This window comes from Centruroides sculpturatus, unplaced genomic scaffold (genome assembly GCF_000671375.1).
Source record: "Centruroides sculpturatus isolate CEXI.00-Female unplaced genomic scaffold, Cexi_2.0 scaffold190, whole genome shotgun sequence".
NCBI classification, from domain to species: Eukaryota; Metazoa; Arthropoda; class Arachnida; order Scorpiones; family Buthidae; genus Centruroides; species Centruroides sculpturatus.
In genome coordinates, this window is record NW_019384543.1 from 228,512 (window position 1) to 243,718 (window position 15,207).

Here is a 15,207-nt window from a genome sequence, read left to right on the forward strand (position 1 = left end):
GAGTCCGTTCGTTAACCGAAGCAATTTTTCCCATAGAAATTAATGCAAATACAATTAATCCGTTCTAGCCGTCAGTATTTTTGTAATTTTATTTGTAAAATGGGTTTTCTTTAAAGAAAATATAGGAAAACATACTCATAAACAGTCGATCTACGTTAAATTTTCAGAAAAAAGGAAAGATTTGACGAGTATAAAAACATCACATACGATCGTTAAAGTTCTAAAATGACAGATAGCAGAAACAATAGGCTAAATTATGAGTGAAAGGCTTATAGGTTTATCAACAATCTCTGATCAGAGTTGATGAACAGGTGTCAAATAAATGCCTTGGAACAAACCTTTCTCGTGACCTGATCTGGTTTCGATTTTCATGTGGAGACAAAGGGGAAGTGAGGAATGGGACGCAGGACTAATCGTAAGGTGAGATTCAAGGAAGAAATACTAAAAAAACCCAGAATCTCAAGGTCAAAATGCAGTTTTCCTAAAAATTCTATGGTTATTAATCTGTGTCGTCTTCATTGGATTAAGCCTGAAGTCATGCCTGCTAAAATTTGTGTTGTGTCTCGCGGACCGCTCTAGTTGTTGCAGCTCTGTCACCTACCATCGCTTCTGTGACCAAGCGAACCCATCTCGTTCGCTCTGGGGCTACGACTGATCAGCTTGCACTATCGTAGGACCAGCGATACACCACTCCTCAGTGCCAAGAGAAAATACTGTACATAAGCCATTTCCAACTACCTCAAATATGTAAGCATATTCCCGTTCTAATAAACAATTTTCACTGTAAAATACTTGTCATCTTTGTCTCCTCCGCCACCACCAATGTACGAATGGACCCTAGACCATCACAGACACACAATTAACTAATTTTCCCTAAAAGTCGGCAAGCTTACAAATTTGACACAAAAAGCCATTAAGTTCGTTATCCAAGACAAGATTTTTCCAAAATAAGTTTGTTAACCGATTTGGTCATTAACCAGGACATTCATTAACCGGGGTTCCACTGTATTTTTATATGTAGAGGGATAATAAATGCAGAGAAAGCATGGCAAAATCCGTAGTGTCGTCCATGTTTGACTCTACAACAATTACAGAACTGATAAACAGATGGCACATTTCTAGTGGTGTCAAATTGAAACGAAAACTCTATATGTTTCAGTTCTGTTTGAGTTTCTGTTTTCAGGTAATGTGGAGTCCAGGCTTTACCCTGTGTACCAAATTTCACCTCTAGGTTCAGTGGTTTACTCTGGGTGATGATTAGTCAGTCAGTTAGGCCATGTAATTTTATATATATAGATTGCCAATGTTTGAAGTTCAATAAGTTATTTGAATTGAAATTTTTTCATTTATGATGATAAAAATTATCATTGCAATAAAAATTGAAAAAGTAATAACTTAAGTAAATTTTAAAATAATTTTTAATAATCTTAGAACTAGTTTATTAACATTCTGTATTCAAATTAAGGGTGTGACAAAAGACTGAAACAGGTTTTGAAAATGAATTGGTAGAATAAAATACTTTCCTTACTGGAACCACACAATAAATAAAAATCAACACCTTTAAACATCCAGCAAAACGATTTACTGGATGTTAAAAAACGATTTGCTGGATGTTTAAAGGTGTTGAATTGGTAGAATTTTTTGAAGTGCAGTTTTATAAATTTATACATTTTGATTTTGAAATATATTTTTAAATGCAATAAATTATTGTATTTCATATTTCCATATCTAGATTTGTTTATTTGCTGAATTATAAGATTGATTGGAATAAAAGTTGTGATATTTATTTGAATTGATATTATAAATCCAAATATTTTTCTAAATATTTTGAAAAGTTTTATAAATTCATATATTTTAAGTTTATTAAATTATTCTTTTTGAAAATATGACTATAAATATTATTTACTGTATAGGAAACAGTTTCATCTTTCATAATATGTATTTGTTTCTATTAGTATATTTATAGATACAGTATAAATCACATGAATCTTATCAATACTACCAGAATTTTAATACTATAAGTTAATTGGAATTCTGTGTCAAATTTATTACAAATCTATTAAAGTAGAATTTTAAAAAAATCATCAGATTTAAACAAAAGCAACATTGTTTGTATTTATAGAATAAAAGGGTAGCAAAATAAATTATAAGTGTTAATTTATAAGCAAAAAATAAGTGTTAATTTTCAAAAGATGTTGAAGCAAAACTGTTTCAATCAAGATTCACTTGTTACTTGTATACCTTTTTTAATATGAATTTTGTATTTTGATATGATTAATACCAAATCTGTTTTAAGAAAATTAAGAAAAAAAAGCTGGCAAGGGTTCTCTAACTTTTCCCATGCTTGAACTGGAAATTTAAGAGATCAGAAAAAGACTGATAATTTTCAGTTGTATTATGATATAAAATTTAAATAATAACAATAAACTTAGGAGGAGTAATTTTCTTGAACTATGATATATATTAAGTAGAGAAATTTAACTTATAAAAAACACAAAGAGCTGCAGAGTTTTCAATGACAAATCTCTTTTTTTAAGCACTACAAGAGTCACTTAAGTTCTCAGATGAGTACAAAATTATGGATTTGATGTACAACTTGTGTGTTGCAGTCACCTAGCACAACTGTTCAACAAGCAGTACACATTTCACTATAATCCACATATTTTTTGACAAATTTAATGTAAAAATAAATTGCTGATTTAATGTAAACCAATATTAATATTATAAATAGAAATTATTATATTAATTTAAGGGAACTATTCTTGTAAATAATTATACATCAATGCATAACACCATGAATATCCCCTATGACTTAGGAAGCTTCTAGTAGAATAAAATCAAAGTATTGGCAAGCGCCAAATCCGACAGAGAGCGCTGTTTTTGAACCAAGATGGCTGCCAAAACAGGTAAGGAACTGATCACGTGTTTGTTCAGTGTCTGAGGCGATTCAGTTTCTATCGGTGACAACTTCTTGAGTGATATGAAATGACATTAATAACCATTCCATATCACTCAATGTTATCAACAGTATCTTCTATTTTGAGTATATCTATTTTGATGAGTTGTTAAAACACCAACTTTTGACAATCAAGTTTATATTAATAATAATTCACAATAAAATAAAGAAATGGCATATATTTATGTACTCTATATATGTTCACATAAATTGAAAATTAGACATAAAATACAAAAATGAAGACATATTTTTCTCATGATCAATAAATCACTCCACACTAGAAAAGCCTTTTTCATTCAAGTCTAACTAAAACAGCTACTCTTCTGAGTTTATGAAACAAAGTATGTGTGAGCCCTAGTTGCAGCTCTCTGGAATCATATTATAATTAGTGATGTGCCGGATATCCGAGGGTAAAAAAAGATCCGTATCCATTACTTTTTAGTGGGTCTTTTAACGGATTTTTTATCTTAATGAATTTCATTACTTATATGAAATTTTAAAGATAGGTAGCAATAGCACATTTATCATTTACTATCATAAAATATTTCCATATTACACTACTAAACTTTTTTGTCGACATTGTTTTTATTTTAATTTAACTCAACACTCTCCAAAAACACAAACGTAATCTATGCTATCCTGTGTCACACTAGCCACAAACCAGTGTTTCCCAACGTGGGTCTCATGTCCCACAGGGGGCAATTGGATTGCTAAGGAGGGCAATTTGAAAATGGACTTGTCCAGAGTTTAAATTAACCGTATAGCCGCTGTATATGTTAAGGCTGGTATACACGGTAAGGAAATCCTCAAAGGATGTGCTTAACAGACGAAAAAAACTCGGATATAACTGGCTGGATCGAACGTAGTAATTTACAAAACTTATTAAAATATCTCCCAACGTATAAAGAATTATTTTTATTTAAAAATGGATAGATAGAAAAAAAAAATCACGGTTAATCCTCAAAGGATTTCCTTACCGTGTATAACAGCCTTTATACACAGAATTTTAGGAGACACAAGAATTTTAGAAAGGCTTAGGTGGGGCATAGCACAAAAAAGGTTGGGAAACACTGCACTAAACTATTGTGGCGGTACTCTATATTTTTGTAAATATTAATTTTAGTTTTGTTTTGTTTCTTCTTTCTACCCTTTGTTCTATTATTCTATTTTCTTCTAGAACTTTATCTATTCCCTGTCCCTTGGGTGGGATGAGCAGTTTCTAGAAATTTCAGGAGCAAAGGTGTAAACAGAAGCCGGAGAAAAAAGAGAAGTGAGGTAGCAGGTCATTCGTAAACTGGACGGCAGAGTGTATGGACGAGGTGGGAATACTGGGAGTCGNCTTATCTATTCCCTGTCCCTTGGGTGGGATGAGCAGTTTCTAGAAATTTCAGGAGCAAAGGTGTAAACAGAAGCCGGAGAAAAAAGAGAAGTGAGGTAGCAGGTCATTCGTAAACTGGACGGCAGAGTGTATGGACGAGGTGGGAATACTGGGAGTCGTATTTTCAATGACTGGATAGTTCAGAAATAAGTTCAGAAAACAGATCCTGTTTTCAGGTCGTATTGACGACTGTGGAAGGAAAAATCCTAATTATTGAAGAAGAGAACTGGCTAGTTATAGGAGAAGGACTTGTGACTTGTGTTATCCCACCCAACAGTACACATAAAGAAACAAACCATATTTTCTACTAGAATACATAGGTATTCTAGTAGAAAATATAACATAAAAAAATTCAGTTTTATTAAGAATTTCAATGAAATTATACATTTTCAGTTTATACATAGGTATAATTAAATGAATTTTATTCAGGATTTAACATTTTTAAAATATTCGTGATGAATGAGAGGTATATATGGTAATAAATCCATCATGTCCTTGTATTTTTCAGATGTAATAGATNTTCAGTTTTATTAAGAATTTCAATGAAATTATACATTTTCAGTTTATACATAGGTATAATTAAATGAATTTTATTCAGGATTTAACATTTTTAAAATATTCGTGATGAATGAGAGGTATATATGGTAATAAATCCATCATGTCCTTGTATTTTTCAGATGTAATAGATCTCCTTTTTTCATACAGAAAAGATAACTTTATATTTCCAAAATTACTTGGTCTTCCTCGTTGTGGTGACAAATCAATAATTTTAAATTCAGCATCTTGTTCTATCGAAGTTTTGTAGAACATTTTGTATGATGCATCCCTTGTAAATCTGATCCAGCATATATTTAACCAATTCACGGTTTCTCCATTGGTATTTTTGTTTCTTTTTAAAACTGCTTTCCCCAGAGGTTGGGTTGAAAAAAATTTTTTCGTTTCATTTCATGTACTAAAAATGTATGTTTTTGACAATTTCGTATTAGTTTATAGTAATCCGGGAACTGGCTTTCCGGATTGCCATTTCTACCACTCCAAAATCACGATCGTTCAGTAAAAATGAATGTCCTGAAAATAAAAATTTGTGATCATTGATATTTATTTCATTGTCACCAGTCGGAACAATTTTCATCCACATTAAGGCCAACTTTATGTTTCTATTTTGGCCAGTGCACATGTCACTATAAGGTGTGTTTGGGTTGTCACAGTCTGTAAGTGCTTCAAACAGCAAGATGCCACTTCTTGTGCTCCTCAGGATGCTATAGTTTATACCAAACATACATACTAACTTCATCATTATGAAAATTGTGGAAGCCTTGATTCAATACATAACATATTCTGCTTATATTTCTCGGTGTTGGAAGTAAACCTATTATTATTGAAACACAAAATTAAGATATACTTTTTATGAAATATTGTATAATCACCGACTTTCAATATCAAAGATAGATACAGTCTGTTTCAAAATTATAAACACACCCAACTTTTTTCAATAACAAAAACATTAACAATTGTAATGTATTTATTATATTAGTATGTTGTTTACAACATTAGTTTTAAACATTTTCTGAAAGTTTTAGAGCAATCTGACAATTACAAGAAAAATTATCACAGATTTTCAATTTTTGAGTGTTTCAAAAGTATAAACACATGTACACAAAAAAAAACGATTTGTGATGTTTCAATATTTTGTAGTCCACCATTTGATTTAATTATTTCAAATACTCTATCAGGCATACATTTTACTAGTTTTTGAAGTTGTTCTTGTTTAATATTTTCCCAACAATCCATGATAGCTAATTTCAGTTCATTTACAGTATTGTATTGTCTGTTTTGGTCATAAACAAGATGACTTGTAATGCCCCAAACATTCTCTATCAGATTCATATCAGGACTCCGTGATGGCCAATCGATTACATTAATTTTTTTTCAGCAAACCAATTTTTAGTTTACTTTGATGTATGAATGGCAGCATTATCCTGTTGGAATTGCTAGTTTTATCCCCCAATAAGTGATCCAAAAGTTATTAAATTTTGATACAACAGTTCTTGATACAAAATTACGACTTACTTAAGCCTGTAACCGATGCGAAATTGTAAAATATTAACACACAAATGTTTTCTGAACACCTTCCGTGTTCTTCCTCAGGTTTTAAAACTGGATTTTTTATATTCTGGAACACCGCTATGAAATTTTTCAAAAAAACGAACGATGATATTTCGAATGCTTGGTGTCCATTGCGCATGTGTTGTACAGGTTGTGTTCCCGGTTGTTCAGAGTCCCATTCAAACTTCTAATGATTATGTAATTTCTCTCGTTATTCATACGATGTAGTAATCTAGCCTTCCACGTCATGTGTCCCCCCCTCTGCATCATCCGGTGTTAAATCAATCTTTACGAATCATTATGCAAAATTTTAAAACCTGAGGAAGAACATGGAAGGTGTTCAGAAAACGTTTGTGCGTTAATATTTTATGATTTTGCATCGGTTACAGGCTTAAGTAAGTCGTAATTTTGTTTATACAACCCGGTGTGCTTGTAGGAGTTATTTATAGTTCTTGATACTTTTCTGAATTCAATCTACCTTCTATAAATACAATATCAGTTTTACCTTCCCATCCGAATCCTGTCTACACCATCACAGATCCTCCACCTTGTTGTCTGTGCAATGTGACTTCATTCTTCTTCAAATCGTGTCAGTAGTGACTATAACTGTCAGGTCCATCCAAATTCCACTTTTCTTTCATCTGAAAAGACTATTTGTTTCCACATCCCTTTCCATGTCATCTTGTCTTTGGCCCACTTTAATCTAGCTGTTTTGTGCAATTGTGTTAATTTTGGTTTGGCAGCCATTTTTGTAAATTTGGCATTTTTATGATTATGCATACATCTCCATACAGTTGCTGGTGAAACTGCAATTGGCAATGTTGATGCTGCTTCTCTGACAGACAACTTGTTGACCGTCAGTAGCTGAAAAACCTTTCTTTCGTTTCTAGGGGTAAGGAGTTTAGGCCTTTCACATCGCTTATTTCTGCCATAATATTCACCCTAAGTTAACACATTTCTCACAGCACATGTGGATCAATTTATAGCTGCCAAAGTTTGTCTTAGAGATTGTCCTGGTCCTTTTTGTTGGTAAATTTCACATATTTCCAACTCTGTTAGTGTTTTTCCATGAGGCATTGGTTTAAATCACAAAAACCATTTAAAATTGGCACCATGTTTTTAATAATAGTTGTCACCAGAGGGAAGTATCACTCAATTAAACCAATAATTAAAAAAAAAATTATTATACTAGTTTTATGCACCTGTGTTTATACTTTTGAAACACTCAAAAATTGAAAATCTGTGATCATTTTTTCTGTAATTGTCAGATTGCTCTAAAACTTTCAGAAAATGTTTAAATTGATGTTGTAAACAACATACTAATATAATAAATACATTACTATAGTTAATGTTGTTGTTGTTGAAAAATGTTGGGTGTGTTTATAATTTTGAAACAGACTGTAGATAGAAACACCCTAGATTTCAGACATGATGTCAAACGGCCACATTGCTTCACCATACAGCAACCGGAGCTAAATTTTGATGTAATATATGCGGTCAAAAATAATTTCAATCTAAGATGGACTTGCACCACTTTCAAAATAAACATATTTTCAATACTGTTAAGAGCTAAAACTTCCATCTCCCAAATACTAGAATCTGAATTTTTTTTTACTATAAATTGTTTAAGCATAAAAAGATCATAACAAGTTTTATCTATAACTACCATTATCTCCTTTTTTTCAAAAATGGACTTGCCCCACTTTCAAAATAAATGGCTCATATTATCCTTCAGTTCCTTTCTGAAATACGTCTTATGCAAAATTGGAAAATAGAAATCTATTTTTTATGCATTTAACATGTAAAACATCTCCCAAATCAAATTACTTACTCAAAATACTGCTTTTTCAGAGGGTTTATATATCATTATTTATCCTATAACCTTTCTTCAGATACATTACTATTTAAAATAAAACATTTGTTAAAAATTACAGCAATTAATAGCAATTATTTAACATTCTCCATTGTTTAACCCAGAAATTTTCCTGCTCCTTTTAAACTGTTTTGAAAGCAGTGTCCAGACTGTAAACCCCAATGATCATTTTCGTTACCTTCTTTAGACTCCTGTTTTTGACTCCAATATTATTCTTATCCTACATCCATATTTTATTTATCTACATTTGGAAATGTTAAGGACAGTTGATTTCTGCCCCCCCCCAATTCAACACAATAAAGATAAAAACTCCAATAAAACAATTAACAAAAATAAAGAACAAGGTAAAAATAACACTTGGAGGAAAAAATAACAATTACATTGTATATTATATAGAATGGATTTACACTTAGTTTTATAAAAGATAAAATTGCAATATAAATACTATTCTACTGGAAATATATGTGAAACTATGTGAAAAAATAAGATTTATATGAAATGGAAAGGCTATAAAAAGGGATGAATAAACAGGAAGTATTGTGAGTTCTTATGGCGAGAATGTGAAGACCTAGCCAGTAATTTGATGTTGACCATTAAAATATTTGTAACAAAGTATGCAGTTGAAATATTTCAAATGATGGAGAGATTGGGTAGACTAAGGCAAACTCTAGCAACATTAGGGTTATCCATATAAAGGAGATTACAGAATTTATATATCAAAGAATAAACTTTATATAATTTGGATAGTACGTTGTGAAATAAGTATGGGGGCAGTCATTGTCCAAGACGAATAGACAGTAATCCACAATTGACTGAAAATTTGTAAAAAAAAAAAAAAGTTCTGAAGATGGAATTTGAAGAGATGGTTTTACAGAAGTGCCAGATGATCTCTTGTCTAATAGCAAGAGTTTTAATGTGTGAAATATGATCATGAAAGATTAATTTTTTGTCAAATATGACATTGAGATCATGAAGACACTTAATGTAATTTATTTAATTGAATTGATATTAATTGAAGGACAGTATGGGATATGAATTTTAGAGAAATGCATAATAACAGTTTTATGAATATTGATTTTTAAAGTTTGAGGGATCCCACTAATCACCACCATTGGTGAGATTAGCGTGCATATGGCATATCGCACTTCGGTTCAATTGTTATCGTTACTAATGAGGTTTGAACCGACGTGCGATATTGATTTTTAAATTATAACTGGCAAATATTGAGCTTATGGAATTAATATATTTTTTTCTCCCAATTATCCACTTTCATAAATTCAATAAAACTATCTTAGTTGTTAATGTTACTGACAGGTTTTTTAATCTAAAAAGTTCAGGCTTTTCATTTATTTGGCATTTTCTCCTTGAACTTCTCCATCAAGCTCACAAGCTCATTCCCATCTAACATATAAGTTGGAAACAGCCAGTAGGTCATTAATATTCTTTTTAAAAACTGTTGAAATATTAACATTAACAACAAAATCTAGGAGTTTTTCAAAATATAAAATTTTATCAAAACATTTTTGGTAAATTTTATACTTTGAAAAATGAAAAAATCTATAATAAAAAAACTTGCAGTAATGAATATACTTCAATTAACTTGATATTGATTTCAAATCAAGTAGCAAACATTATCAGATATATTTGTTTTTTACTAAATATTATTAGTTTTATTGTTGTAGGCTAAAATTAATGTTTTCAAATTTGATCTTGGGTAAGCAAAGCCATTGTTTAGTAGGAATTTTAATTAGAGTAATTATATAAATTTAATTTATATACATTTGAAGTTCATTAATTTGGCACCAATATTTCAGAATCTGAAATGTTTCATGTTCTAGCATCTGTAGAATTACCTGTAACTTTTAATTCTAAATTATTAAATTTTCTAGAGGACAACTCTGCTTACTCAAAAATTGTAAAGCCAAACTACTGAATTATTTAACATGCTATTTTAAATTTATAAATAGTTAAAATAGTCTGTTAAATAATCTGATTGGCTTATAGTCTAATTTAAGCTGTAATTTATAAAACCAAATTGTGAAATTAGTTAACTTCTAATGTATAAGTAACCAACAAAAAATCTATTTGGTTAGTAAATGTGACATTTTCATTGATATCTTTCAGAATATATTTTGTTAAATTGATTACTATTTCTATATTGAAAAAATTTAAAATAAAAGAAATCAAGTGACTAAATAAATGTCATTTTTTTTAAATGTGAATAAAAATGCTTGTATTATTTGTTTAAAATAATTTTATTCATCAATATATTCATCTTTATATTCAATTACTTTCCTAATGGGAGGGCTTTTTGAAAATACCATTTTTAGTAATAAAAATTGTTACTTCCTCTTTTATAGCCGTGTGATTTGTGAATTATTTTCCACATATATGATTATCCAAAGATAAAAAAATGTGATAAATTGATTAGTATATATTAATAAAATATTTAAAAAACCAGAAATAATCTGTCTTTTGAGTAAAGACAGATTATCTGACTCCATTTGTTTTTTAAATATTTTATTAATATATATTTTTAATGAAGAATGGATTCAGAGGTGAAGCTGAGGACTTTATAGGAATGAAGAGAAAGATATTTAAAAGACTTTCAATTTTTCAAGTGCCATTTGTGTGAGGAGATCACTCCAAGAACACTTTTTAAGGGTGATTAATTAATATACACTGCTGGCCATTAAAATTGCAACACCAAGAAGGAAAGCAAATAAAAAAAAGATATTTATTGTACATAAACAGTATGGCATAAAGACAAAATGATTAAATTTGCAAGCAGTTTGGGGGTTTACAGAGGCGCGAAATTAGTAGACACAGTTGCCATCCCTGGTGGCTAAAACAGCCCTTATCCGTTTAAGCATGGAGTCGAACTGGGCTTGAATGACAAAACGTGCAACTCATTCCATGCTGCTTCAAGTCTATGCCATGCTTCATCAACTGTATTAGCAGGACAGGGTGGCGGGGGCCAGTCTCTCAGCAACCCATGACCAGATGTTTTCAATTAGTGCAGTGGTTCTTAACCTTTTAGTGATGAGGGACCATTTATCAAAATTTTTGTCTTGCTATGGACCATGAGCTGTTTGACAGTAATATAGGTTCTTATAAGGTTCTATAAATTAAACACGTAGAAAATTATTCAGAACCAAGAGTATTATATTATTTGCAGAAGTGTTACATTAATTATATTATTTTAGTGTGATTTTTGTGACTGCATACTCTTTACCAACTGCTGAATTCTTGGTTCAATGCTACTGAAAGCAAACGCATGTCAGCACTGGCATCCAACTGATTTCGATGTTTATTTTTAATTATCAAAAGCACTGAGAATCCTTGCTCACATAAATATGTGGTTGAAAATAAAGTTAGGTACTGTAAAGCAATTTCTCGAATTTTAGGGAAGGGAATTTTAGGACAATAGCTTTTTGGCTCCAAAAATCTTTAAGGTTAATTCCTGTCTCAAATGTATCCTTGCAGTTACTATCATGTTGCATTTCAATTAACTCTTCTTGTATTTCATCTGGCACGTCAGAAATGTTGACTATGAAAGGATTGCAAATCAGTTTCTGAATACCTTTGTCCTTGTAGTCAGGAAATAGTGATTAAATTCATTTTTCAAGCTTTGCAAATGGAATGTAATGTTCTTTTGTATTTGTCCTTTAATCTCAGCACACTGTCAATCAATAATTGGGTTCAATGTATCAAACGCAGAAAAATTCTCTCTTTCGACTTTGCTGATCCATAGGTTGATTTTAGCAATAAACGCACTGATTTTATATTCAAATGCAAATTTATTGCTAGTGCCTTCCAATTTCATGTTTCCTGACTACACACCATATCCCAGCCCAGTCCACTATCGGCTCTAACCTTGACATACTGCGCATTGTCATCAACTCATTGTCATTTATTTAATAATTTTGGGATAACTTCGCGGACCACTTCAGGTGCTTTTAGAGACCACCAGTGGTCCATGTAGTCCATGGACCACAGGTTAAGAACCACAGAATTAGTGAGAGATGTGGAGACCGTGCAGGCCAGGGCAACAATTGAATATCCTCTGTATTGAAGAAGGTCAGAACACGACGTGCATGAGGTCTTGCATTATCTCGTTGGAAGATGGCATGTTGCAGGCCTCGAAGATAGGGCACAACCACTGGATGTAAGATGTCAGAAATATACCAATCTGCATTCAAATTACCATCGATCCGAACTAGAGATGTGCGTGTCATGTACCCAATGGCTGCCCATATTATCACAACAGATGCAGGGCCCCTAAGCCAATATCAAATGCAAGCAGGCGACGAGTGGTCTGCTCAGAGCCTCCAGACACGTATACGCCCATCAGAATGCTACACACAGAACCAGGACTCGTCTGAAAAGACGACATTGTGCCACTCCTGTATCTAGCTTTGTCGTTGGGCACACCAGAGTTGCCATCTCTCTCTGCTGCATTGTCAAGGGAAGCTGAAGTAATGGTCACCGTGCTGACAGTCCACGCTGCTGCAAACGTCGTTGCATCATACAAGCAGATACTGGACGTGCTGCAAACAAGCTTATTTCCTGACTAATGGTCTGTGATGTGGTTGTATGGTTTTGCATGGCCGACCTTACAATATGTCTGTCCTCTTGGATGTTAGTCATGGGAGGGTGTTGAGATCCTGCATGCCATTCAGTAAGACCCTCAGCAGCCCATTGATTCCATATTCGCATGAGAGTAGTTGGATTTCGACCAGTGCGTGTGGCAATATCACGGAACAATAATCCACACTCTCGATAGGCAATGATCCTGCCTCTATCGAATTCCAACACTTGCTGGTAAGCATTTCTTCTTCTTATTCGAAGCATAACACGATATTCTGATGAAACCCCGACCTTACAAAGCAATTTCTGAATGAGAAATCCACTGCACAACTTTTCTTTTATGCAGTGCTTCAGATGTCGTTTGTCCCTCTGCATTGTCTAAATGCACTGAAATACTAATAATTTGCATATCCCAACCTCTTCTTCCTTTCATGTGATTTTTGACGTTCATATGATCATTCCTTCCTGGTGTTGCAATTTTAATGGCCAGCAGTGTATGTCAATAGAATAGGAAGGATGAGGTAAAGTTCCCATTCCAATTGCATTATTTTGTTTCTTGTAATTTCTTCAACATGTGGGTGAGCTGGGGCAGATCTACATAGGGACTAATAGGACTTAAGCCTTGAGCCCCAAGTGTCAAAGGCTGACAAAAATTGAAATTATCATCATACATTTTTAATACTTTTTCATTAACAATGAGCACTTATTGTATCATAAAAATAGTTTATAATAATTTATAGTATTATTTGTATTATTATGTTATCATTATTGACAAAAAGTGGGGTCCCATTGGACTTCAATAAGCTCTTGGCTCCAAAAAATCTAGATCTGTCCGTGTGGGTGAGCATTGTTTTAAAACCAAAACACTTTGACGATTTGACACAGATGGGCAAGTTTAGCCTTAATTTGGCATATACTCTTTGTAACTGCTAACTGTTAAAATCTTCTGTGAAGCTTTAAACAATACTCCTTGACTCCAATACTCCTTGATGTCCATTAAACACAGATTTTTTCCAGAGTCATTCAAATTATTTATAAAAACGGTATTTTCAAACTGCCTTCCTGTTGAGAAAGTGTAATTCAATGCAAAGGTGAATATTTTGATGCATAAAATTATTTTAAACAAAAAATACAAGCATTTTTATTAATATTTCAAACAGACATTGTTTGGTTACATGATATTAATCTATAATTATTACCATATTTTTTTCCTTTTAAGTAATTTAGAATTATTATAATTTTAGAATTAAATGGCCTTGTGGGCAAAAGTTAAGCAATTACAAGGAGATGCACTGAGACAGGTGCATACAGTATATGGTGACCATTTTCCAATTGAAGTAAGATTTGCCTTGGCACAATGGATTGAAGAGAAACCATGGTAAAATAAAAATTGTTGGTTTTATTACATATACTTAATATACAGTGGGTGATCAGTTAACGAACAGTTTGGATAGCGAACAAATCGGATAATGAACACTTTCATGAAAGATTTATGATCAGACAACGAACACATGTTCGGTTAACAAACACTTTACTGACCAAACATAAAAAGAAGTGATGGAAAATAACAAATACCGATTGATTTTCCCTTGTCTTCAGGTAACAATTCAAAACCTTTTGGAGCGCGGGAGATGTCAACATCGACGTCAACCCAATACCGATCAGATAGTATAATATTCCTTGGAATTTTGAAACTCCCCCTTGTAATTCCAGCTTTTAGTTTACCTTTCTGAGAAATAATTTTTTATAGTATTCGTGAGACTGTCGGACAGGCACTTGTTAAGTTTTGTGTCTGGGTTTATTTATGAAAGGTGAAAGTTTAACTGTCCCATCAGATATTCGTTAACGTTTTAATACAAAATTTTGAATTTCATCCGGGCCTTGCATTTAAATAATTTTTTGTGGGCTAGTTGATTTCTGTTCTCTGAATTTTTGTAAGTGCTTTTCTGAACTTTTTATTTAAAAAAGAAACTGATAATATTATGGAGCCTAAAAAGAGGAGTGTCAAGAACTGTGCTCACCATAGAAACCAAGCAAGAGATTAATAGCCAAGGTAGAAAGTGGGCACAAGATGTCTAATATTGCTAGGCAGAATGGCTTCAACAGGTCTACAGTAGGCACAATCTTCGATATGAAAGACATATCAAGAAGTCTCAAGCTGCTAATGGAGTCATGAAAATCACATCTGAGAAATAAAGAGCATTTTAGAGCTCATAATGGAACCTGAAACTGATCTGACGACAGAAGAACTCCAAGAACTCTCAAATGAAGAATACCAAGAAACTCAGCGAGATGTGTTTTCTT

General features: G+C 32.3%; 1 protein-coding gene across 1 annotated transcript in view; it reads left to right on the forward strand.

Moving 5' to 3' along the window:
- Window positions 1–15,207, forward strand: part of LOC111623415 (signal transducer and activator of transcription 5B-like) — a 106,716-nt gene that overhangs the window by 20,654 nt on the left and 70,855 nt on the right. Inside the window, exon 2 of the mRNA XM_023365987.1 lies at window positions 14,148–14,281. Within this exon, the coding sequence (XP_023221755.1) occupies window positions 14,154–14,281 (128 nt within the window). The 5' untranslated portion in view covers window positions 14,148–14,153. The remainder of the gene's footprint in view (window positions 1–14,147; window positions 14,282–15,207) is intronic.